Here is a 26,082-nt window from a genome sequence, read left to right as displayed (position 1 = left end):
GGTGTAGTAGGGTGGATCAGGGGCTTAGACATTTTTGTCCAGGTTTTTTTTTTTTTTTTAAATAGAATTCAATTGAATGTAAGCCATTTACTATTTTATCATTTCACATAATTTTATAATTTCACATTCCCCACCACGTCAGCTACACTAATGAACTGTGAACAGCATATCTCCCAACACTGGAGGGTAGCAGAACGGTTGGATGTGGTCACTGCACAGAAGCTGCCTATCTGCGTTACGGAGGAGGCAAGGTCTAGCACTGAAAATCTGCCTATTGTCTACCTCCAGTCCTCCTCATACCACTGTCTATCTGTCGCGTATACTTACCACGGCTATGTAGACCAATGTGTGGCTTTCCATGCTAGTGCAATTAGCCCTGCCTGTTCCTACAGTAGGTGCCACTTTAGTTGGGGGATCCTAGGCAGTTTGACCCCATTAATTGCCGCAGGCAGCCCAGGCTATGAGCGCTAGTGATACATGTATTAGGGGTGCAAGCTTCTTCTTTTATTACTTACAGAAAAATATTTATTTAAAGCTTTTTTAACAGTAAAATGTAACAGTAAAATGCCAATTTATCATCATCAAGATGATGAAGCGTAATGGTGTCTCCAGTATGCCACCACCGCCGCATGACGCGCTGTGAAAAGATTTCTAGTGGATGCATTTACATTTCACTTGTGATTTGCATGTATCATAAATGTATCTTAGTTCTGTTGGAAATTCTGAGTGGCCATAGGACTTCTCAAACGGTCAATAGTGCGACCGATGTGCATCCGATGGTGCTACTGAACCTCAGTACAAACCCCGGCGGCTGCTGCACATCTGCTGCAACGAAGATGTCATAGCATTGCGATTAGCATCAGGGCAGAAGAGAGCCTGGATAGGCCCAGGGCTGAGGAGAAGAGCAGCAGCTGCTGCTGCCAGGTAAGGGGGCTGGGCCAGGGTAATTTGTACCCTCCCCCCATCTCTCGGGACCACTGATTAGCATCCACCTGTGAATTAGGTTTACAGTGCAATGTGCTGCGTATTCTGGTCCTCATTGAAACTATAACACTGTGGGGGTCATTCCGAGTTGTTCGCTCAGTAATTTTTTTCGCATCGCAGCGATTTTCCGCTTAGTGTGCATGCGCTATGTCCGCAGTGCGACTGCGCCAAGTAAATTTGCTATGCAGGTAGGAATTTTACTCACGGCTTTTTCATCGTTCTGGTGATCGTAGTGTGATTGACAGGAAGTGGGTGTTACTGGGCGGAAACTGGCCGTTTTATGGGTGTGTGCGGAAAAACGCTACCGTTTCTGGGAAAAACGCGGGGGTGGCTGGAGAAACGGAGGAGTGTCTGGGCGAACGCTGGGTGTGTTTGTGACGTCAAACCAGGAACGACAAGCACTGAACTGATCGCAGATGCCGAGTAAGTCTGGAGCTACTCAGAAACTGCTACGAGGTGTGTAATCGCAATATTGCGAATACGTCGTTCGCAATTTTAAGAAGCTAAGATTCACTCCCAGTAGGCGGCGGCTTAGCGTGAGTAAATCTGCTAAAAGCAGCTTGCGAGCGAACAACTCGGAATGAGGGCCAGTATGCGGAATGCGTCATGTTGCAAAGCATGTAATATAGAAGCAATGTGTAATTATTTCTTTGTAATAAATCATGAAATCGCACCAAGCAGTATAAAGAAGAGACCACAGGCTATATTTGAGAGATGCTTTATTAATATTATTATTATCATAAGGAATTAAAGACAGATGTACATTCTAAGGAGCTATAGTCCCCTTTTGTTGTATTATTTTACATGCGCATAGTTTAAATCTGGCAATGTGTATTTGTGGGGGGGTTGCATCAGTAATAGCAGTGCAAAGGTTTTCAGCATGACAAGAAATAAACTGAACTTAGAAAACGTTGGAAAATCTGTGAAACAATTCATGCACACTTGACATTTTGGGTAACATGACCTGTTCTGCATTATCAGGCTCTGTTACGTTTGAGACAGCTGTATGACTCACCGCAGTCAGTGAAAGCACCAGCATCTCCTTTGATAATCAGATTGACAAACCAATATGAGCAATATGTGGCAACTTGCATGCAGTGACAGGTGGACAGGCATCCTAAGCAGGAACCCCAGCTAATGGTCATGCATTTAACTGTTAGAACAGGTTCTAATATCAGGGCCCCGATTCTGTTTTTCTTTCTAATGTCAAATAATACGATGCAAAATAGAAAAAAAGAGGTAGTTGTATGGTGCACTTACTGTATCAGTCATGGCAATCTAAAAGGTGCAGTGCATTTTTCACAGTTATATTGTATATAAGTATAGTAACTTGGGATACATATGATATACCGGCAGACTGGATGCCGGCTGTCACTATACCGACAGTGGCATCCTGTCTGCCGGAATCCTGGCAGTGAGTCCCCTCGCCACGCATCAGGGCAAGTTCCATTCCCACTCGGTTTGTGGCGTGGGCCCACCAACCAAGTGTGAATACCGTGTGTTTGTCAGGATTCTGGGCGTCCAGATTTCACCGGGTGTTGAGATTCTGGCGTTGGTCTCCTGACCATCGGAATCCTGACAGCAGGTATATTGACTGCATCCCCAATAACTTTAATCAATAGCAAAATATTTAAAAAAAAGAAAGAATAATTAAGAAAATAAGCAATAATTAAAATAAATATTTTGCTACCAATTGAAGTTAGTGTGCCTATATTTTATTTATAACTGTAAACAATTATGTATTACATTTCCATGACTGATAAGTGCATCATACAAGTGCTTCTTTTTTCTATTTTGAGTCATCTGAATATGTAAATATGTAGTTGGTGGCACCTCACCACTGGAATGTTAGCCTGTAAGGGGATCTTTGACTGGTTGCTAACCGTACAGTACCTATTCTACTGTCAAATAAGACAATGTCCACAATGGCTACTAAAATTTACCAAAGAATCCCCCAGTATGACAATCTGCACCATACAGTACATTTATAATCAGATACTGAGAAAGGACTTTTTACCCTCTGATATCGCATGGTCATTAAACCATTATCTACTTCTTGTATACTCCTATCTGGGGGATGCAGAGGTGAGGTGGGAGAACAGGAGGTGGGCAGGGCAATTCATATCAGCATGTGGGTGGGGAAAAATGTCACCAAGCCCCAACCCAGTAAAAACTGAACGGCAGCAGTTAGATGACTTCCATTGACTCTCAATGATTATTTCAATGGGCGGGGATTTGTGATGCAAGTAATGGCATGTCCTTAACCACTTACTCCCAATTTTGAGTCTCAGGGAGTAAGCCACTATGCACTAAACAAATAACCATATTATAGATTGATGATGTAATAATAGTAAAAATGATTATTACGGAAACATCACAAAACAAAGTATAATTTTACCGCAATATGTTTAGTATCTTAGCAAATTATATTGGAAAATTTAAAAAATGGTTGTTGGTGGAGTTCGATGCAATGTGTACTTTCCACAATCTGTCATACCTACTAGGGTCTCCTTGTGCTCTAAAGCTCCCAGGAGTGAAACAAGCTGAGTGGGTGTCAATGCCCCTCCCCCATGAGCTACCCATCCAGGTCTGTTCTCATCTTCTTAGTCAATGACACAGTTTTAGCAGGTGTTGATGTGCCCTCATCCCTTAAGGAGAAGGGAATTAAACTCATATTGGGGCAGATGTATTAACCTGGAGAAGGCATAAGGAAGTGATAAAACAGTGATATGCGCAAGGTGATAAACGCACCAACCAATCAATTCCTAACTGTTAATATACATATTGAAGCTGATTGGCTAGTGCGTTTATCAAACAGATTCAGCAGGAGAAATAGCGTTGGGTGCACTGTGAGCTAAATAACCATCCGTTGTTTATTTCATCTTAGAAAACCCTTATCCACAATAGTATCTAAAACCACACAATTTGACGATGATCACTAAGGGACAAAAATTCCTAAAGGTTTAAAGCAGAGATCTATGATCGTGATGGAAAAGAAAATTTCTGATTTTCGTCACAATTTTTCTAGTTGCTTAGAAAATGGAAGTAACCACCATTTGGGTAGGTCTCATGGGTTACAAGAAAAAGTCCTAGACACAAACATATCTTTATTAGACCAAAACTAAGACAAAAATAACAGAGAAATATATGTAGGATTTGTTCAATTTGACTTTTTTTTCACTTTAATAAAGCTAAATAAAATCTGTTAAATTTGATAAATAGACCCAAAATTTAATGCCAAATTATAGGGATCTGCATGAGATATTTACCATGAGGGTCAGGGACCGTGACTCTCCAAGAGCTTGATAATACACAAGACATATGGGGCCAGTTGTAGTGCGAGTACTACCACAGTTTGCATAGTATATGTTGCGTGAAATCTTACTCCACATGCCTAGAAAGTGGATGCACACATATGTTCGTATGTGATTCTGGCACTTATGCCGTTTGCTCCTGGAGAGGTAAAGGGCATTCTAGAGTAGAGGACAATATTTGCAAAGAGATGTAGGCAGGACATAGACCGAGAAGGGTGGTCAGGGGCAGGTGAAGATATCTGCTGATAACGATGACTGCACAAGTGAACTGCCTGTGATTGGCTGTGTGCGAATGTATTGTCATCTGATGCTATCTTAGTTGGCCGGCATATATTATTCATTTGTGTGTGTTATTTAGCAACATTTGTGGACTATCTGTTTTTGCTGTGTTAGAGAGATTTTCAAAGTTTTATCGGTGCCCAATAGTAATTGCTATTTATTAGACAAAATTTGGTTAAAAACATGAGGGTTACATGTCTGGGGTAAAACAGACTCATATACAGCCATTGACAACTGGAGGGCATCTTGAGTACATGGGCTGATATACACTATTTTTTCATGTTTTTTTTTTCCTTTTAATACGTTAGTACTACCATTTTGCATTAAACTCTGCATCCGCCCCAGAGTAACCACTAAAGTGGGGGCAAATCATTTTGGGCCCCATGCGATTGTTGTAATGCTTTCTTTACTGGTCAAACCAAATATACTTAACAATCGTCTTGATATTTGTTATTTACTTATAGTTTGTAATACATATATTATTTTGCAATGGTACATTTTCTAAGTGGACCTTTATTCTCCAACTCAACAACATTACATGGAACATCACTTAGGGGAAGAAATGTTATTACCCATAGCAACATGTCAGACATATCTAAATTGTATATGAAACTGGCAGCTAGATACTTGTTGGTTGCTATGTATCTATGTATGTGGTAGTTATGAGTCTTTTTGCTATAAGGGAAATATATCAAGCCTGTGTTAGATTAATGATAGCTAGATAAATAATTAGTTGCTTTGGGCAACGTCTCCACTTTATCTCTCTCCAAAGCTTGATACCTCTTTCCCTGCACAACATTTTATAAGTATAAAGGATACTTAGTATGGTCAATCTTAATCTACAGCAGTGTGGATTCTAAGCAAATATTTTTCTGGATGGCCCAGCCAACACAATCTGAATGTACCCTTACTGTAAGTAGAATATACAATATTTATACAATACAGAACACTCTAGATTGCAAGTCCCATTTCTGTGCAGATGTCAAGTAGCTGGTGCCAAGCAGACAGTCATTCTGTATTACTGTTCGGTTATCACAGCACTGAACGCTGAACTGCCTTTCACTGATATCATCATCTCTTTCTTGATGAAAATATTTGCACTGCCGATAAGCATAGCATATGAAGCATTACAAAATAAGATCTGAAATAAATACAAGAATGTACCACTGACGGGTACATCAGAAGCAAGATATTTACAAATCTACCTAGAAACTTTAACCCTCCTGTTGCTTGTAGGCCCTGTGGTATCCTGTTATTGAAATACATATTTACTAAAAGAATACCAAGTTCGGGGACCTATTAGACTTAATAAAAAAAAAAAAAAAGCAGAGGATGTTTCCATTGACAAAGCAATGTTAAAACGGTATTGTATTAATCAATTTCAAATATACAGAGTTTAAAAAATATAACAATTCTAAATGTTATAGATAGCTATAATTCATCTTCATTTTGTATAATCTGTACCTGTCCGCCATATCACAGCATCTTTATTGTATCTGGACTTAAGGGGTAAGTCAATCATGCACTTAGTAAAACCAAAGTAGTAGTTAAATACAAATAGTGTGTAAACTATAAATATTATTCCGATTGTTTCTGTAACAATAAAATAAGAAGTAATTAAACATAAGTTGAAAAAAGTAAATATGTTACAAACACCTAGGACCGATAGCCTTTTTCTCTTGTGTTGTCTACATATCCTATATATATGTACCGTCCGGGATGCGGTCAAGATGCCACTGTACCACGTTCACATTGTTGCTCAGGTGAGGTCACCTGGCACCTGATGGTAGAAAGATGTTTTTGTCCTTTAACTTCTAAATCCACATTTTAATCCAAAATTCACTACTCTCAAATAAACAAAAATAAAATAAAAAATTCTAATCAAAGATATCGCATGGTGTTTGTACTAGTCCACATTAAGAAAGTCTTTTACAAATCACCCCCTGCAGTTACTCATACCTAAACATTCCATAAACAGTGTATGGAATACATCATAATGTTATGCGCATAATGAAGAACATTTTCTGGATGAGTATTCCTCTCCCCACAATAAGTAGAAAGAAAGTTACACTAAGAGTATGATGAGTGGTCACAAGGAGAGAACAACAAATTGGAATGAAAATACGAAGGAAGACATAATTGTACTGTGCTGGCTGAGCATGTTATAGGGCAGTGGTACGTAACTAGTTTTAGTTAAGCTTCACTTACCATGTCTAGGGGAAGGTTTGCTCTCTGAGGACTCAGAGGTTATCCAGGAGCAGAGTGCACCCACATGTTCTCAGGCTGTTCTCGTACAATCCTACAAGTAAGATCCGAAGCGCAGAACTACATCTGGGCAGAGGTCTGCAGAGCAGCACAATTACAGCTTGGCTAGCTGTAGGTGTGCTTGGCACATTTTATTAGGGAGCATTCAAAGATTTTTTTAATTAAAGGTGATTACTCATCATCATTCAACCTCCATTATTCATCATTAACCCATCACTCTATAAGAATCATTAATCCCTTACTATATATAATTAACTCTCCATCGTTAGTCCCTCATCCTCCATCTTTGGCCTCCTTTCTTCATCATTCTTCATGAAACCCCTCCCATCATCCTCCTCCATTAATCCCCCATAATGTCATAACACTAAGGGGGATTAATGCTCATTGAGCTTGGTTAAATTTGGCATCTTTGAATGCCAGCCTGCAATGCCCTATATTCTATGGCATTCATTAAATGTCAACACAGAGAAGTCATTAAGGAACCCTCTGCTCCATAGATCCATAGATCAGTGGTGAGCCAGCAGAGGAGCAGGGAACAGACAGCTGATGGCAGTGGGTCTGGAATGCAACTGAACAGCACTTTTATAGGGTAAAGATGCAGAGAATCTGACACATTGAAGGGTCCACGTGTATTGTAAAGTGCTAAGTTAATAGCATATATTATGAATATATTATTTGAATATATATTATTCTCATTTTCTCAATAAAAATATAAATATACTTACCACAATTTTGATGTACCTAAACATCCGTAATACTAGGGTCCCATGTTATCCAGCTAGGTAGCACTCGCAGGGTACATACAAGGTTAGTATTACAAGAACGAAAGCTAGGACCACGGTCATTTCAGCTACTAGACACTAAACAGCAGGTCACATTTAATTTAACAGCAAACAGCGTTTCACTGTGGCAGCATCCAGCCCTTTCATTAGAGTATGAAACACATTTCGCACTGTTATGTTTCTATACAGCTGATGGCTACAATCCACCTACCCTAAAGCAAACACCAAGGTTATGCAATGGACAGAGTATTTGCTAAAGTTAATGTGTGTCAAAGTTCTAGTCCTACCAAACTTCAGTGACAGAACAGAGAGGTGGAAGATACATTTATCTGTGACTTTATATATGGTATGTATTATAAGAGCCTCTGTATATTAAATATTTTATCAATATGAGGTTCACTTTATATCTAGTTGGTATTTGCCGCCACTTGGGCTGGGTACACACCATGCGACGATGAGACCCAACGCTGTGATGTAACAAAACATATTGCATCCGCCGTACACTGTAAACAATCCGCTATGTGACGGTGGAATGCATCGTTTCATGATGCATGCAACAACACCGCATTGGCCGTGAAATTGTCCCATTGGATTATTAATCTTCCAATAGGATTATTCAACGAACAGTTGCCGGGAATGACAGGCAAACACTATATACTGTATATGATATATCACTCTGATCAGCGTCAGAACGATATATCGCATGATACATCTTACCGTGTATACCCAGCTTAACTGGTATGCATTGGTTACTGTATTGGTATCCGGTCTCTAGGTCGACCATACTTAGGTCGACAGTCATTAGGTTGACCGCTATTGGTCAACATGCATTAGGTCGACTTGGTTTCTAGGTCGACATGGACATTAGGTCAACGTGTACTAGGTCGACGTGAAAAAAGGTCGACATGAGTTTTTCACAATTTTTTCCATTTTTTTTTTACTTTTTCATACTTTACGATCCACGTGGACTACGTTTGGGAATGGTAACCTGTGCCGAGCGTAGTGGTAGCGGAGCGAGGCACCTTGCCCGAAGTGCAAGCCATGTGAGGTGACACGGTGCACTAATTGGGGTTCCCAGTCACTCTATGAAGAAAACTACACCATTTAAAAAACAAAATACTCATGTCTACCTTTTGTCATGTTGACCTAATGCTTGTGTTGACCTATTTTGGGTGTCGACTTAGTCACTGTCGACCAATAGTGGTCAACCTAGACGCTGTCGACCTAAGTGTAGTCACCCCTATGAACCACACCCACTGTATTATAGAACACTTTTAGACTGACAGCATGACAACAGTGGGTGGAGCTTATTTCTTGAGTGTATACAGGTAGATGGATTGGATGAATACAGTTTCCTCTAACCCAACACAAAACAGCAAAAGCAAAGCCGTAAAACAAAACATATTGAAATTCATGGGAGGTTGGGGGTTGCAGAAAACTATAGAGCATATTGAATTGGTTTCCTTCTAGTTTTGGTTTTCGTATAACATGTGCTTTTCTCCATATTCTCAGAACCTTTAGAGCAAAGACGTAATGCCTACCTGATTTACTTTTTTATTTGTTTAAATCATTCTCTATTGAAGAATGAATAAGTAATTTATTTCCACTTTCATCTAGTATCTCATATTGCTATCTGTTGTATCTCTGCAGCTCTCCACACACTGCAAAACAGATTCTGGTGTCAAGCCGGTCTAATGAAGATGTTGTGGGAATAATCTGATATTATTGATAAAACGGCACATTAGGGGCAGGAACGGATAATTATGTATCTGATAAATGACAGTAGCTAATATGTCTACTACTAACTACAGTATATACTATAATGAAAGTCACTTTCGATGCTATTGAGGCATGTAATGCTATGGTATCATGTTAATGGACATATCATAAAACTATACCATCAATCTGCCTTTAAGACAGCCATGCTGCATCTTGATGCAGCAAAGTCCGCAAAACATTTATTTGGGACTAGACTACCTGAAAATCTTTAACCTGAGATGTGATGATTAAACACAAACTCAAACTATTAGCCAAAAACATTTTGTCGTTAGGTAAGAGGGAAGGACATGCAATCACCAAGTAAGCAGGTGACTGAGCCACACCACATTCTATAAATGAATTGAAAGATTTCTATGTCCGTATATAGGAATCATGAAGGTTAATGAGTAGACAGTTGTTTCAGATAGAGTATGTACAACACACTACAAAACAATTCACAAAAACAGTACGTCCAACACAGACAGTCAGGACAGAACAGACCGGCGACAGGGAATGGAATACATACAATGGTCTACAGGTGCCTGGCATAGAAAATCATTCGAGGAAATCTTTAACAGTGCAATGCTCTGCAGGCTCTCAGAAGGACAGGGCGTGCACAGGATTGCCTGATTCTGGTGTCCTGCTCAGCGAATCTTAGAGGAAGAAACAGGATTTTGTTTTGCACGTCACACTTAGCTGGAAATAATATGAATACCAGTGTTTATCTAATACACTGAGCTGGGTATTATGTGTTAAGCAGCAATACGTAGTCAAAAAATCCAATACATAAGCATTCTTCTAATTAAGCTACAGTAAATAGTAACATGCTTTGGTCCCTTTGAATTACTAGATTACAATAAAGCGAAAGGGATGATTTTATGATTTGATTGTATCAACCAGGTCCATCATAAAACCTGTCAGACCCTGGTCATTTTGAGGGTGTGGATAAGGTGTGGTCACACCCAGTTGTAATCTTGGATTACAGGAGGGGGTATGGCCACACTACCATGGCAGTGCCTCCTTTGCAGGTCTCTCTCCCCGGACAGGCCTGGGCCCGAGTAGTTTGAGCCCGCTCCTCAGATTCTCAGTGCTCCTGGTATCAACCAGTTACTTTCCACACAACTAAACTCTATTTTTTCCACGTGCTCAATTCTCAGAACCAGTGACCCTCAAACCATCCACAGACTGGACGTTGTTTTCTTATTGGCCGATTTCCTTGTCAACATACTGGTGGCAACACATTTACTATAGCTTAATAGTTGTCCCTGGGGACTGGTTTGAGGACCACTGTTCTGAAAGAGTCCTGAGTACTATCTATATGTAACCTTTTGGTGGTTTGTTCATAGTTTCATAATATTGCATTTTATTACGTTACAAAATGTTATTTATTCCCAGGCCCTCTTCTTTGGACCTTCTTGAGATGAGATGAAGGGACATAGTTCCATACTTGTTTCTTCATGTCACTGTGCATATGTGAAGTGTTTTTTGCATCACTCTGGAAAAATAAGAACTAAATCATGCAGAGCCTTGAAAGATTTGTGAGAGGCAATATATATATATATATGTATAAAATGTAGGTGATTGTACATTGCTGACTGTGAGTACAGCAAAATAAAGTAGTGTTCCAATCTAAAAGACACACAAAAGAAAAATTCGGCTGTTTGACAGAGCAAAGGCAGTTCCGTATGGTAGTATCTAAACCATCCACAAAAAGAGAGATAGACCCACAAAGCAGAGACAGGTGGACAGAGAGAAAGAGCTGTGCAATGATCTGTGGGTCGCCAACACAGTGTCACAGACGGAGGGATTCCTGGGTTTGTCAAGTTCCCTGAATGCCAGATGTTCTGTGCGTGCCAAGTGAACTGCGGCTTCAGATCCATTCTCTTTATTCCCAGTGTCCTAGTCCTTCTGTACTGCCGGGAGGAGATCTGGACCTCTATGCGGATGGAGAAGTGCCTAATAAAGAAAAAGCTGCACATCAGATAGGTAACGGAGGTATGTAGCCATGTAAAGAGACAATGAAGCTGACACAGTGCAGTTTGCTTGTATAAGGAAACATATCTATGCCACACTGTCACCGACTATAGTTTTCTTCTATAAAAAAGGTGCTAATAACATTCACAAATACACTGCTCAAAAATATAAAGGGAACACTAAAATAACACATCCTAGATCTGAATGAATGAAATATTCTTATTAAATACTTTGTTCTTTACATAGTTGAATGTGCTGACAACAAAATCACACAAAAAATATCAATGGAAATCAAATTTATTAACCCATGGAGGTCTGGATTTGGAGTCACCCTCAAAATTAAAGTGGAAAAACACACTACAGGCTGATCCAACGTTGATGTAATGTCCTTAAAACAAGTCAAAATGAGGCTCAGTAGTGTGTGTGGCCTCCACGTGCCTTTATGACCTCCCTATAACCCACACAAGTGGCTCAAGTAGTGCAGCTCATCCAGGATGGCACATCAATGCGAGCTGTGGCAAGAAGGTTTGCTGTGTCTGTCAGCGTAGTGTTCAGAGCATGGAGGCACTACCAGGAGACAGGCCAGTACATAAGGAGACGTGGAGGAGGCCGTAGGAGGGCAACAACCCAGCAGCAGGACCGCTACCTCCGCCTTTGTGCAAGGAGGAACAGGAGGAGCACTGCCAGAGCCCTGCAAAATGACCTCCAGCAAGCCACAAATGTGCATGTGTCTACTCAAATGATCAGAAACAGACTCCATGAGGGTGGTATGAGGGCCAGACGTCCACAGGTGGGGGTTGTGCTTACAGCCCAACACCGTGCAGGACGTTTGGCATTTGCCAGAGAACACCAAGATTGGCAAATTCGCCACTGGCGCCCTGTGCTCTTCACAGATGAAAGCAGGTTCTCACTGAGCACATGTGACAGACGTGACAGAGTCTGGAGACGCCAAGGAGAATGTTCTGCTGCCTGCAACATCCTCCAGCATGACCGGTTTGGCAGTGGGTCAGTAATGGTGTGGGGTGGCATTTCTTTGGGGAGCAGCACAGCCCTCCATGTGCTCGCCAGAGGTAGCCTGACTGCCATTAGGTACCGAGATGAGATCCTCAGACCCCTTGTGAGACCATATGCTGGTGCAGTTGGCCCTGGGTTCCTCTTAATGCAAGACAATGCTAGACCTCATGTGGCTGGAGTGTGTCAGCAGTTCCTGCAAGACGAAGGCATTGATGCTATGGACTGGCCCACCTATTCCCCAGATCTGAATCCAATTGAGCACATCTGGGACATCATGTCTCGCTCCATCTACCAACGCTACGTTGCACCACAGACTGTCCAGGTCTGGGAGGAGATCCCTCAGGAGACCATCAGCCACCTCATCAGGAGCATGCCTAGGCATTGTAGGGAGGTCATTCAGGCACGTGGAGGCCACACACACTACTGAGACTCATTTTGACTTGTTTTAAGGACATTACATCAAAGTTGGATCAGCCTGTAGTGTGTTTTTCCACTTTAATTTTGAGGGTGACTCCAAATCCAGACCTCCATGGGTTTATAAATTTGATTTCCATTGATAATTTTTGTGTGATTTTGTTATCAGCACATTCAACTATGTAAAGAACAAATTATTTAATAAGTATATTTCATTCATTCAGATCTAGGATGTGTTATTTTAGTGTTCCCTTTATTTTTTTGATCAGTGTATATATGTAACAATTTCAGGAGCTGATAATATTGACAATGTTGTCCCTGTTCACAGCTAACTTCCCTCCTGTATATCTATTGCCTGAAACTGCAACACACATAAAATAAATTGCGTTAGACAATTTGCACACTATGCAAAGCTGCAGGTGTCTTAAGATGCCGGGCGGATTACACATTATTTAAATTGTGTATTTTACCAAATTCCTGGGGATTCCCCATGGCCTGACCTCATACTGTCGGAAATCCAGAGCATACATACTGTACAAGTGCCCCTTCATTGGGGCACTGTACATGAGGAGCAAATACTCCTTGTTTAATAACAGCCTTTCTGTTTTAACCCATGGATACCTGCATGAAACTAAGAGCTCCCCCAAGGATGCCAGCGATCACATCCTTGGGGGAGCTCTTAGTTCCATCGCTGGCATCCTTGGGGGAGCTCTTAGTTCCATGCAGGTATCCATGGGTTAAAGAAAGGCTGTTATTAAACAAGTGAGTAATAAAGTGGTGAACAAGGTTTTGGATGTGGTTGTTTCTTATTTAAAATATTGCTTTTAACTTTGGTGTGTATTTTTCAATTTCTTTAAGGCATACCACAGGTCCCAGCGGACCCAAATGCTCTGGCAGCCATGTTTATACTGAAGCTTCTAGTACTATAAGCGTAAGCATGCCCAGCTACTTAATGGCAGCCTGGACATGCTGGAACCAGTAGTGCACCAAAGAAAATGATTATTAAAACATTTAATGCAATGTATTGTCAGTAGTACAATCAACAGGCTGTAATCAATACACCAGCTGTTGGGATCCCATCGTTCAGGAGACCGATGCCAGAGTACCGTCACTCTGTGAAATCCCGATGCCCAGAATCCCAACAAATGTTCGGTATTCCCACTCGGTTGGGGGGTTCACGCCTCCAGCTGAGTGGGAATAGAACCTGTGGGGAGCGCAGCTGGCCATACACCTAAAGATTTATTGTCAGATCTGGCTGGTTGGAATGAAAATCTGGTAATGGATGAGAGAAAATGACAATTGAAAATTTGCTCCTAAACGCCGTAAAACTGACAAAAACAGTCGTTCAGACAAATTGGTTAAATCTAATGGATTTAACCAATTTGTCGGATTGAATCATTTTGCCTGTTTTCCAGTGTTTGGGAGCAAATGGTAATTGTCATTTTCTCTCATCCATTACCAGATTTTCATACAATAAATCTTTAGGTGTATGGCCAGCTGTACTCAAACATTTTAAAGATCAATATGCAAATATTTTTACAAATCAGGCCCCAGTTACAACATTATTACGTATGCTACGTATAGGACATTGGGTCTATATGTATACTAACACATTTATGTATGAATAGCATTTTGTTGTGCACAAATGTATGTCATATTAATAGGACAATGGGTCTTAACAGCTTTCTCATAGCCTGATTTATAGATGAATGGTATTGCCCAGCAGCAATGAAGCGACCATGCAGTACCGTACAACCAATATTGTAATGCAGCATGAGGCGCCTGGTGTAAATAGACGCCCGTGCCGGCTTCTGTAATCCACTGCTGCGTCCTCAGGTGCATCGCATAACTCTTTGTGAACATCGGTCATATGAGTAACCCTCAGGCAACCAGGATGACCAGGAAATTCCCACTGCTCAAGCCAGTGAAGCTGCATTCAAGGAGGCAGCCGCTGGCTTCAGCACGCCCAGAAAACAGGAATATCACGCCCCCTTTTTCTGGAATGTTGCACGCAACTGTTGCCAAGCACCGCCAGCGTGTCAGGTATGCTGTATGCTGTAGTGTTTGGGGTACTATGAGCGACATCACAGCAGCGGGTGCACATGCTCAGATATACAAACATCGGAGATGTACATACAGGTCTGCCATATACTGTATCTCTGAATTAGGCCCTTTCTACATATATTATGTATTTGTGAATGTTATTAATAGCTCCATAATGTAACAGCATGTTTAGTGGTCCTCTACAATTCTACAAAACGTATACTTTTTTTATACATATACCGAATAATTTTTCATCATGATAGCTGAGCATTGATTTAAATATGCTGCTTGTTTATTCCAGACGTGAGATCAGAGGCGTAACTTGGGTAGGGCGAGCAGGGCACGTGCCCTGGGCACCGTGACGGGCACAGCTAAGGGGGGCGCCCGCACCGCCGTCCAGGGCATTGCTCTCGCCCATGCACCCACAGCCGCCACCGCCTGACCGCCCGCAGCCGTTGCCTGCAGCTTCCGCCACTGCCAGCGCACCTGTACGCCGCCGAGCAAGAACCGCTGTGGTGCTCGGCGGCGTTACTGCTGCTGCCGGGAGCGTGACCGCGATGCCAGCGTCACGCTCCCTTAACTTCCACCTGCCGCTGAGTGCTGAGGAGGGACAGCCTGCTGTTGCGGGGACGGGGCGACGGGCCTGCTGTTGCCGGCGGCACCCACAGACGATGGCGGAGGAGAGGCCACTGCCGGGTGTGAGGAGGACAGCGATGAGGCGGAGGAGGCAGAAGACGCTGCAGAGGTCCCGGTGCGGCCGGTGATGGAGGCCCCTGGGGAGTCGGAGGAGGATGAAGGGGAAGAGGCCGAACTTCTGCCTGCCGCTGAGAGGTGAGGAGGGAGAAGGGGGGGTAACACTAGACAGCGACACACAAAGAGACTAACCCCCCCCTCTCCCCCTCTTCTATGCCTCTCTATGTTTATATTATTATAGTATACCCCTCTCCCCCATTCTATGCCTCTCTTTGTTTATAGTATACCCCCCCCCCCCTTTCCCCTATGCCTAAGAGAGGCATAGAATAGGGGTAGAGGGGTATACTATAATACTATAAACAAAGAGAGGCATGGAATAGGGGGAGAGGGGGGGGGGTTTACTATACACAAAGAGGCATAGAATAGGGGGGGGTATACTATACACGAAGAGAGGCATAGAATGGGGGGAGGTACACAGAAAGAGAAACATAGAATAGGGGGGGGGGGGTATACACAGAGCAGAGGCAAGTCGCCCCCGCTACTATTGTTGTAGTAAAACTGTATTTATATCCGAGTGCCGCCACAATTGTGAGTGTGTGTATATATATATATATATATATATATATATATATATATATAATATGTGAATTTTGGCTCATTCAGTGTGCTTTAATGTGAATTTCGGGTCATCCCGTGTGCTATAATGTGAATTTCGGGTCATCCTGTGTGCTACAATATGAATTTCTCTGACGTCCTAGTGGATTCTGGGAACTCCGTAAGGTCCATGGGGAATAGACGGGCTCCGCAGGAGACTGGGCACTCTAAAAGAAAGATTAGGTACTATCTGGTGTGCACTGGCTCCTCCCTCTATGCCCCTCCTCCAGACCTCAGTTAGAATCTGTGCCCGGCCAGAGCTGGGTGCTCCTAGTGGGCTCTCCTGAGCTTGCTAGAAGGAAAGTATTTGTTAGGTTTTTTATTTTCAGTGAGATCTGCTGGCAACAGACTCACTGCTACGTGGGACTGAGGGGAGAGAAGCAAACCTACCTGCGTGCAGCTAGCTTGTGCTTCTTAGGCTACTGGACACCATTAGCTCCAGAGGGTTCGAACACAGGGCCTGACCTCGATCGTCCGTTCCCGGAGCCGCGCCGCCGTCCCCCTTGCAGAGCCAGAAGACAGAAGAAGGAGATGAAATCGGCGGCAGAAGACTCCGGTCTTCATTAAGGTAGCGCACAGCACTGCAGCTGTGCGCCATTGCTCCCACTGCACACCACACACTCCAGTCACTGTAGGGTGCAGGGCGCTGGGGGGGGGGGGGGGCGCCCTGGGCAGCAATAAGACTACCTTTTGGCACTATATACACATAATACAGTCTGGAAAACTGTATATGTGTAAAAAACCCCGCCATTAAGCTATACAAAACGCGGGAGAAGCCCGCCGCTGAGGGGGCGGGGCCTTCTTCCTCAGCACACCAGCGCCATTTTCTCTTCACAGCTCCGCTGGAAGGATGCTCCCCAGGCTCTCCCCTGCAGTATCCTGTAATGGAAGGGTAAAAAAAGAGAGGGGGGGCACATAAATTTAGGCGCAAATTAGGATAATAAGCAGCTATTGGGAAAAATCACTCATTATAGTGTAAATCCCTGTGTTATATAGCGCTGTGGTGTGTGCTGGCATACTCTCTCTCTGTCTCCCCAAAGGACTTTGTGGGGTCCTGTCCTCAGTCAGAGCATTCCCTGTGTGTGTGCGGTGTGTCGGTACGGCTGTGTCGACATGTTTGATGAGGAGGGTTACGTGGAGGCGGAGCAAGGGCAGATAAGTGTGGTGTCGCCCCCGACGGGGCCGACACCGGATTGGATGGATATGTGGAAGGTCTTAACAGACAGTGTCAACTCCTTACATAAAAGGTTCAATGACGCAGCAGCCTTGGGACAGCCGGGATCTCAGCCCGCGCCTGCCCAGGCGTCTCAGAGGCCATCAGGGGCTCATAAACGCCCGCTAGCTCAGATGGTAGACACAGATGTCGACACGGAGTCTGACTCCAGTGTAGATGAGACAAATGCACAGTCTACAAAAGCCATCCGATGCATGATTACTGCAATGAAAAATGTATTGCACATTTCTGATGTTAACCCGGTTACTACCAAGAAGGGTATTATGTTTGGGGAGAAAAAGCAGCCAGTGACTTTTCCCCCATCTGATGAATTAAATGAATTGTGTGAGGAAGCGTGGAGTTCCCCCGATAAGAAACTAGTGATTTCTAAGAGGTTACTGATGGCGTACCCTTTCCCGCCAACGGACAGGTTACGTTGGGAAACATCCCCTAGGGTGGACAAGGCGCTCACACGCTTATCAAAAAGGGTGGCACTGCCGTCTCAGGATACGGCCGCCCTAAAGGAGCCTGCGGATAGAAAGCAGGAGGCTATCCTGAAGTCTGTGTATACGCACTCGGGTACTATACTGAGACCTGCTATTGCTTCAGCATGGAGGTGTAGTGCTGCAGCAGCATGGTCTGATACCCTGTCAGACAACATTGATTCCCTCGACAGGGATACTATTTTGCTAACCATAGAACATATAAAATACGTCGTCTTATATATGCGGGATGCACAGAGGGACATTTGCCTGCTGGCATCTAGAATTAATGCAATGTCCATTTCTGCCAGGAGAGTATTATGGACTCGGCAGTAGACAGGTGATGCTGATTCTAAAAGATACATGGAGGCTTTGCCTTATAAGGGTGAGGAATTGTTTGGGGACGGTCTCTCGGACCTCGTATCCACGGCAACAGCTGGGAAGTCAACTTTTTTACCTCAGGTTCCCTCACAGCCTAAGAAAGCACCGTATTATCATGTACAGTCCTTTCGGCCTCAGAAAGGCAAGCGGATCAGAGAAACCAGACGGTTCGGTGAGACCCATTCTGAATTTAAAATCCTTGAACACTTATATAAGGAAGTTCAAGTTCAAAATGGAATCGCTCAGGGCGGTTATTGCAAGCCTGGAAGAGGGGGATTTTATGGTGTCGCTGGACATCAAGGATGCTTACTTGCATGTCCCCATTTACCCACCTCACCAGGAGTACCTCAGGTTTGTGGTACAGGATTGTCATTACCAATTCCAGACGTTGCCGTTTGGTCTGTCCACGGCACCGAGAATATTTACCAAGGTAATGGCCGAAATAATGATACTCCTTCGGAAGAAGGGAGTTATAATTATCCCGTACTTGGACGATCTCCTTATAAAGGCGAGGTCCAGAGAGCAGTTGTTAGTCAGCGTAGCACTCTCTCGGGAAGTGTTGCAACAGCACGGCTGGATTCTGAATATCCCAAAGTCGCAGCTGATTCCTGCGACGCGTCTGCTTTTCCTGGGCATGATTCTGGACACAGAACAGAAGAAGGTGTTTCTCCCGGTGGAGAAGGCCCAGGAATTGTCATCTCTGGTCAGGGACCTCCTGAAACCAAAACAGGTGTCGGTGCATCACTGCACGCGAGTCCTGGGAAAGATGGTGGCTTCTTAGCGAAGCAATTCCCTTCGGCAGGTTCCATGCAAGGATCTTTCAGTGGGATCTGTTAGACAAATGGTCCGGATTGCATCTTCAGATGCATCGGTTGATCACCCTGTCCCCAAGGGCCAGGGTGTCTCTGCTGTGGTGGCTGCAGAGTGCTCATCTTCTCGAGGGCCGCAGATTCGGGATACAGGACTGGGTCCTGGTGACCACGGATGCAAGCCTCCGAGGATGGGGGGCAGTCACTCAGGGAAGGAACTTCCAAGAACAGTGGTCAAGTCAGGAGACTTCACTACACATAAATATACTGGAACTAAGGGCCATTTACAACGCCCTGAGTCAAGCAGAGCCCCTGCTTCAAAACCAACCAGTGCTGATTCAATCAGACAACATCACGGTGGTCGCCCATGTAAACCGCCAGGGCGGCACAAGAAGCAGGATGGCGATGGCAGAAGCCACAAGGATTCTCCGATGGGCTGAGAATCACGTGCTAGCGCTATCAGCAGTGTTCATTCCGGGAGTGGACAACTGGGAAGCAGATTTCCTCAGCAGGCACGACCTCCACCCGGGAGAGTGGGGACTTCATCCAGAAGTCTTCACGCAGATTGTAAACCGTTGGGAACGGCCACAGGTGGACATGATGGCGTCCCGCCTCAACAAAAATCTAAAAAAATATTGCGCCAGGTCAAGGGACCCTCAGGCGATAGCTGTGGACGCACTAGTGACACCGTGGGTGTACCAGTCGGTTTATGTGTTCCCTCCTCTTCCTCTCATACCCAAGGTACTGAGGATAGTAAGAAAGAGAGGAGTAAGAACTATACTCATCGTTCCGGATTGGCCAAGAAGAACTTGGTACCTAGAACTACAACAAATGATCTCAGAGGACCCATGGCCTCTGCCTCTCAGACAGGACCTGTTACAGCAGGGGCCCTGTCTGTTCCAAGACTTACCGCGGCTGCGTTTGACGGCATGGCGGTTGAACGCCGGATCCTAACGGAAAAGGGCATTCCAGATGAAGTGATTCCTACGCTGATAAAAGCTAGGAAGGATGTGACAGCAAATCATTATCACCGCATATAGCGGAAATATGTTGCCTGGTGTGAGGCCAGGAAGGCCCCAACAGAGGAATTCCAGCTGGGGCGATTTCTGCACTTCCTACAGTCAGGAGTGACTATGGGCCTAAAATTGGGGTCCATAAAGGTCCAGATTTCGGCCCTATCTATTTTCTTTCAAAAAGAACTGGCTTCACTGCCTGAAGTTCAGACGTTTGTTAAGGGAGTGCTGCATATTCAACCCCCTTTTGTGCCTCCAGTGGCACCTTGGGATCTTAACGTTGTGTTGGATTTCCTGAAATCCCACTGGTTTGAGCCACTTAAGACCGTGGAGCTAAAATATCTCACGTGGAAAGTGGTCAAGCTATTGGCCTTAGCTTCGGCTAGGCGTGTGTCAGAATTGGCGGCTTTGTCATGTAAAAGCCCTTATCTGATCTTCCATATGGACAGGGCAGAATTGAGGACTCGTCCCCAATTGCTCCCTAAGGTGGTATCAGCGTTTCATTTGAACCAACCTATTGTGGTGCCTGCGGCTACTCGGGACTTGGAGGATTCCAAGTTACTGGATGTAGTCAGGGCTTTGAAAATCTATGTAGCCAGGACAGCTGGAGTCAGGAAAACTGACTCGCTGTTTATCCTGCATGCACCCAACAAGCTGGGTGCTCCTGCTTCAAAGCAAACTATTGCGCGCTGGATCTGTAACACGATTCAGCAAGCTCATTCTGCGGCAGGGTTACCGCATCCTAAATCGGTAAAAGCCCATTCCACAAGGAAGGTGGGCTCTTCTTGGGCGGCTGCCCGAGGGGTCTCGGCTTTACAGCTTTGCCGAGCTGCTACTTGGTCGGGTTCAAACACATTTGCTAAGTTCTACAAGTTTGATACCCTGGCTGAGGAGGACCTTGCTTTTGCTCATTCGGTGCTGCAGAGTCATCCGCACTCTCCCGCCCGTTTGGGAGCTTTGGTATAATCCCCATGGTCCTTACGGAGTTCCCAGCATCCACTAGGACGTCAGAGAAAATAAGAATTTACTCACCGGTAATTCTATTTCTCGTAGTCCGTAGTGGATGCTGGGCGCCCGTCCCAAGTGCGGACTCTCTGCAATACATGTATATAGTTATTGCTTAACTAAAAGGTTATTGTTATGAGCCATCTGTTACTGAGGCTCAGTTGTTGTTCATACTGTTAACTGGGTATGGTTATCACAAGTTGTACAGTGTGATTGGTGTTGCTGGTATGAGTCTTACCCTGGATTCCAAATCCTTTCTTTGTTGTGTCAGCTCTTCCGGGCACAGTTTCCTTAACTGAGGTCTGGAGAAGGGGCATAGAGGGAGGAGCCAGTGCACACCAGATAGTACCTAATCTTTCTTTTAGAGTGCCCAGTCTCCTGCGGAGCCCGTCTATTCCCCATGGTCCTTACGGAGTTCCCAGCATCCACTACGGACTACGAGAAATAGAATTACCGGTGAGTAAATTCTTATTTTCGGCTCATCCTGTGTGCTATAATGTGAATTTCGGCTCATCCTGTGTGCTTTAATGAGAATTTCGGCTCATCCTGTGTGCTATAATGTGAATTTCGACTCATCCTGTGTGCTATCATGTGAATTTCGGCTCATTCAGTGTGCTTTAATGTGAATTTCGGGTCATCCTGTGTGCTATAATGTGAATTTCGGGTCATCCTGTGTGCTATAATATGAATTTCGGCTCATTCAGTGTGATTTAATGTTAATTTTCGGGTCATCCTGTGTGCTATAATGTGAATTTCGGCTCATCCTGTGTGCTATCATGTGAATTTCGGCTCATTCAGTGTGCTTTAATGTGAATTTCGGGTCATCCTGTGTGCTATAATGTGAATTTCGACTCATCCTGTGTGCTATCATGTGAATTTCGGCTCATTCAGTGTGCTTTAATGTGAATTTCGGGTCATCCTGTGTGCTATAATGTGAATTTCTGGTCATCCTGTGTGCTATAATGTGAATTTCGGGTCATCCTGTGTGCTTTAATGTGAATTTTGGGTCATTCACTGTGCTATAATGTGAATTTCGGGTCATCCTGTGTGCTATAATATGAATTTCGGCTCATCCTGTGTGCTATAATATGAATTTCGGCTCATTCAGTGTGCTTTAATGTTAATTTTCGGGTCATCCTGTGTGCTATCATGTGAATTTCGGCTCATCCTGTGTGCTATCATGTTAATTTCGGCTCATTCAGTGTGCTTTAATGTGAATTTCGGGTCATCCTGTGTGCTATAATGTGAATTTCGGGTCATCCTGTGTACTATAATGTGAATTTCGGGTCATCCTGTGTGCTTTAATGTGAATTTTGGGTCATTCAGTGTGCTATAATGTGAATTTCGGGTCATCCTGTGTGCTATAATATGAATTTCGGCTCATCCTGTGTGCTATAATATGAATTTCGGCTCATTCAGTGTGCTTTAATGTTAATTTTCGGGTCATCCTGTGTGCTATCATGTGAATTTCGGCTCATCCTGTGTGCTATCATGTTAATTTCGGCTCATTCAGTGTGCTTTAATGTGAATTTCAGGTCATCCTGTGTGTTATAATGTGAATTTCGGGTCATCCTGTGTTCTATAATGTGAATTTCGGCTCATTCAGTGTGCTATAATGTGAATTTCGGGTCATCCTGTGTGCTATAATGTGAAAGGTCTAGTATTAAATAGTATAAGAATAGTATAAGGTCTAGTACTAGTATAACCAGTACTAGATAGTATAAGGGCACACCCCCTTTTGAGTGGCCACGCCCCCTTTTCCGGAGAGTGCGCGCCAAAGGCGCGCGCATAATTACACCCTTCACTTTTCCATACCCTTACTTCAAAACTTCCAGTTCAACCACTGCACCTACATCTATACATACACATCCAGACATCTTTATACACAGTGACACCTATTTGTGTATGAGATGATGATGGTAAGGTTCATGTGGAATTATAAAGAATGTTCCCAGTATGACATGAAACAGCTGGCGTGTCATGTTGGCACATCCTATTTTCAGTGTCCACGCCCTCCTCATGGCCATTTTTTTCAGAGTGCGCCAGTGGCGTGCGCACATACTTTCCTTTTGTATTTTTTTTTTTTTTGGGGGGGGGGCGCCATTATTGATCTTGCCCTGGGCTCCAAAAACCCTAGTTACGCCTCTGCGTGAGATCCTTCTCTTAGCTGCTCGCTGTAATAAACCCATACTTTATTAGATTGTCATGTCCACTGAGCACAACACAGACTGCAATGTGCTTCTCTGCCAACTTACATTCTACATAAGATGATTACACTCCAGGATACTACAAGCTAATGACAAATGTAAAATCTCATTGTTTTTCCCAACAACATAGATCAAGGATATGCAACAATAAGCCTCAAGTGCCAGCAGCAGAACAAGGGCCTGTCATTGTGATGTATTAAGCAAGGATGTAGCTACCATAGGTGCAGGGAGTGTAGCTGCAATGGGCACTGTAATGTGGCACAATATGAAGTGGAGGCACTATAGTGTGGCATAATACAATCTGGGGCAGCACTGTAATGTGGCATAATATTAACTGGGGACACTGTATGTTATAATGTGAACTAGGGGTACTGTGTTGCATAATGTGCACTGGCAGCCCTACAATGTGACACAACGTGAACTAGGGCACTACTATGAGGCATAAAATAAACTAGGGCACTACTATGAGGCATAAAATAAACTAGGGCACTACTAAAGGCCATTACTCACTACTTATTCTTCTAGATCTATCTGCTGCATTTGACACTGTAGACCACTCTCTTCTCATACAAACACTACAATCCCTAGGTCTTAAAGACACAGCCCTTTCTTGGTTCCTATACTACCTATCTAATCGCTCCTTCAGTGTTCGCTTCTCTGAATCTACCTCCTCTTCGCTACCTCTTTCAGTTGGAGTACCACAAGGCTCGGTCTTGGGTCCTCTGCTTTTCTCTATCTATACCTCATCTCTTGGTAAACTAATCAGCTCTTTTGGTTTTCAGTATCATCTGTACGCAGATGATACTCAAATCTACCTATCCTCCCCTGACTTGTCCCTATCTGTACTGGACCGTGTCACTGAACGCCTTTCTGCCATTTCATCCTGGATGACATCTCGCCACCTCAAACTGAATATTTCAAAGACAGAGTTAATTATATTTCCACCGGCCAATAGTAGGTACCAACCTGATATCTCTATCACTGTTGAAAACTCGACTATCTACCCTACCCCACAAGTTCGCTGCCTTGGTGTCATCCTTGACTCTGATCTGTCCTTTGTTCCCCACATTCAATCTGTCTCAAGATCATGTTAAATGCATCTAAAAAACATATCCAAAATACGACCATACCTTACACAAGACACTGCTAAAACTCTAATCCACGCTCTCATTATCTCCCGCATTGATTATTGCAATAGTCTCCTAATTGGTCTTCCCAAAACGAGACTCTCACCACTACAATCCATTCTGAATGCAGCGGCAAGGCTTATCTTCCTTGCTAGACGTTCATCGTCTACAGATCCACTCTGTCAGTTCCTCCATTGGTTACCTGTACTCTACGGCATTCAATATAAAATACTTTTACTCACACACAAGGCCATTCACCAAACTACACCAACGTACATCACTTCGCTTATCTCAAAATATCTCCCAACCCGACCTCTTCGCTCTTCACAAGACCTGTGTCTCTCATCCACACTCATTACTCGCTCCCACTCACGATTGCAGGACTTTCATCGGGCTGCACCCACTCTGTGGAATGCCCTACCACGCACAATAATACTCTCCTCTAGTCTCCAAACCTTCAAGTGTTCCCTGAGGCAAGCATACCAAATTCCAGAACCGCCCACATAACTTTCATAAACCTTCCTATCAAATTGCATCCACTCTGTACAGTCCACACATATCCTCACATGTCTTCTCATTCTATGCAATAGATAGCACCTTTCCTTATGTACACATGCCTATTTCCCTATAGATTGTAAACTTGCGAGCAGGGCCTTCCTACCTCTATGACTGTTTGTTATCACCCATTTTGTTATTGTTATTTCAAATTGTAAAGCGCAACGGAATTTGCTGCGCTATATAAGAAATTGTTAATAAATAAATAAATAAATAAATAAAAATAATACTATGGGGCATAAAATGAACAATTGCTGCAGAGAGGTGTCTGCCTAGAAGCTATGGGCCATGGGCACCATAAAAATGTTGCTATAGGGCCCACAAAGTTCTGGCTACGCCCCTGGTCTTAAATATCAACTTATTTATTAATGGGGCTTTATTACTGGAGCTTTAATGTTCTGCTTTATTACTCAATTAGGAGGAGAATTTAGAATATAATCATTATACTAAAGCAAACTGCAAAAGTCAAAAGATATCCCATGCTGTAGACACACTCCTCCCCAAACACACACACCAAACACAACAGCTCAATTCCATAGACACATAATACCTGCCTAAGACTTGCTACTACTATGCTTTTCCTCAGTGCTATTGCCATGTCTCCCCACTATAGTGCTCACTCCTCATATCTCAACCCTTCCATTCCCTACTTTTACACACTGCCGCCAACTTACACCATGACTTGGTCTTACTTGCACTGGAGACTCACTCTACAGCCCAAATTGTACCTTGCTATAAATGTATATGGTATTTTATTGCTAATGTATGTTTGGGCCTATTTGTGGGGGTGTCGGGTATAACCAAGGTGTGAACTACACTGGCTGCAGGCCTCATGCATTAGAGGGGAGTTTGTTTTTTGAGACATTGGGCGGGATGTACTAAACATCCATGGTACATCCCGCCACACATGGCATTGTTACTTATTGCATATGTACTAACATATGAGATTATTACCGCAACGGACAGCTCTCCTGATAAGAGCTGTCCTTTGTGATCAACGCCGGTCACTGCATGCGCAGAGTGATGCGGGCGCTGCGGGAGGCGCTGGGAGGGATCCGATCGGATCCACCTCAGGAAGGTTGCGGAAAGAAGCCCATAGGCTTCAATAGGGTAATG

The 26,082-nt window shown here is 43.7% G+C and overlaps 1 protein-coding gene across 6 annotated transcripts in view; it reads right to left on the bottom strand.

Annotated features, from left to right (window-relative positions):
* Positions 1-1,686: 1,686 nt before the first annotated feature.
* The window catches only part of PDE1B (phosphodiesterase 1B), a 532,158-nt gene continuing 507,762 nt past the window's right edge, over positions 1,687-26,082 (bottom strand). For all 6 annotated transcript variants that reach the window (XM_063952207.1, XM_063952206.1, XM_063952208.1 and 3 more), the window contains one exon: positions 1,687-11,338. Coding sequence is in view for 4 of the 6 variants with exons in the window: in XM_063952206.1 (XP_063808276.1) it covers positions 11,319-11,338 (20 nt within the window). In the remaining 2 variants the exon portion in view is untranslated. The remainder of the gene's footprint in view (positions 11,339-26,082) is intronic.

Source organism: Pseudophryne corroboree, chromosome 2 (genome assembly GCF_028390025.1).
Source record: "Pseudophryne corroboree isolate aPseCor3 chromosome 2, aPseCor3.hap2, whole genome shotgun sequence".
Classification (NCBI taxonomy): Eukaryota; Metazoa; Chordata; class Amphibia; order Anura; family Myobatrachidae; genus Pseudophryne; species Pseudophryne corroboree.
Note: the sequence above shows the minus strand (reverse complement) of the source record. Positions and strands in the feature narration are given on the sequence as shown.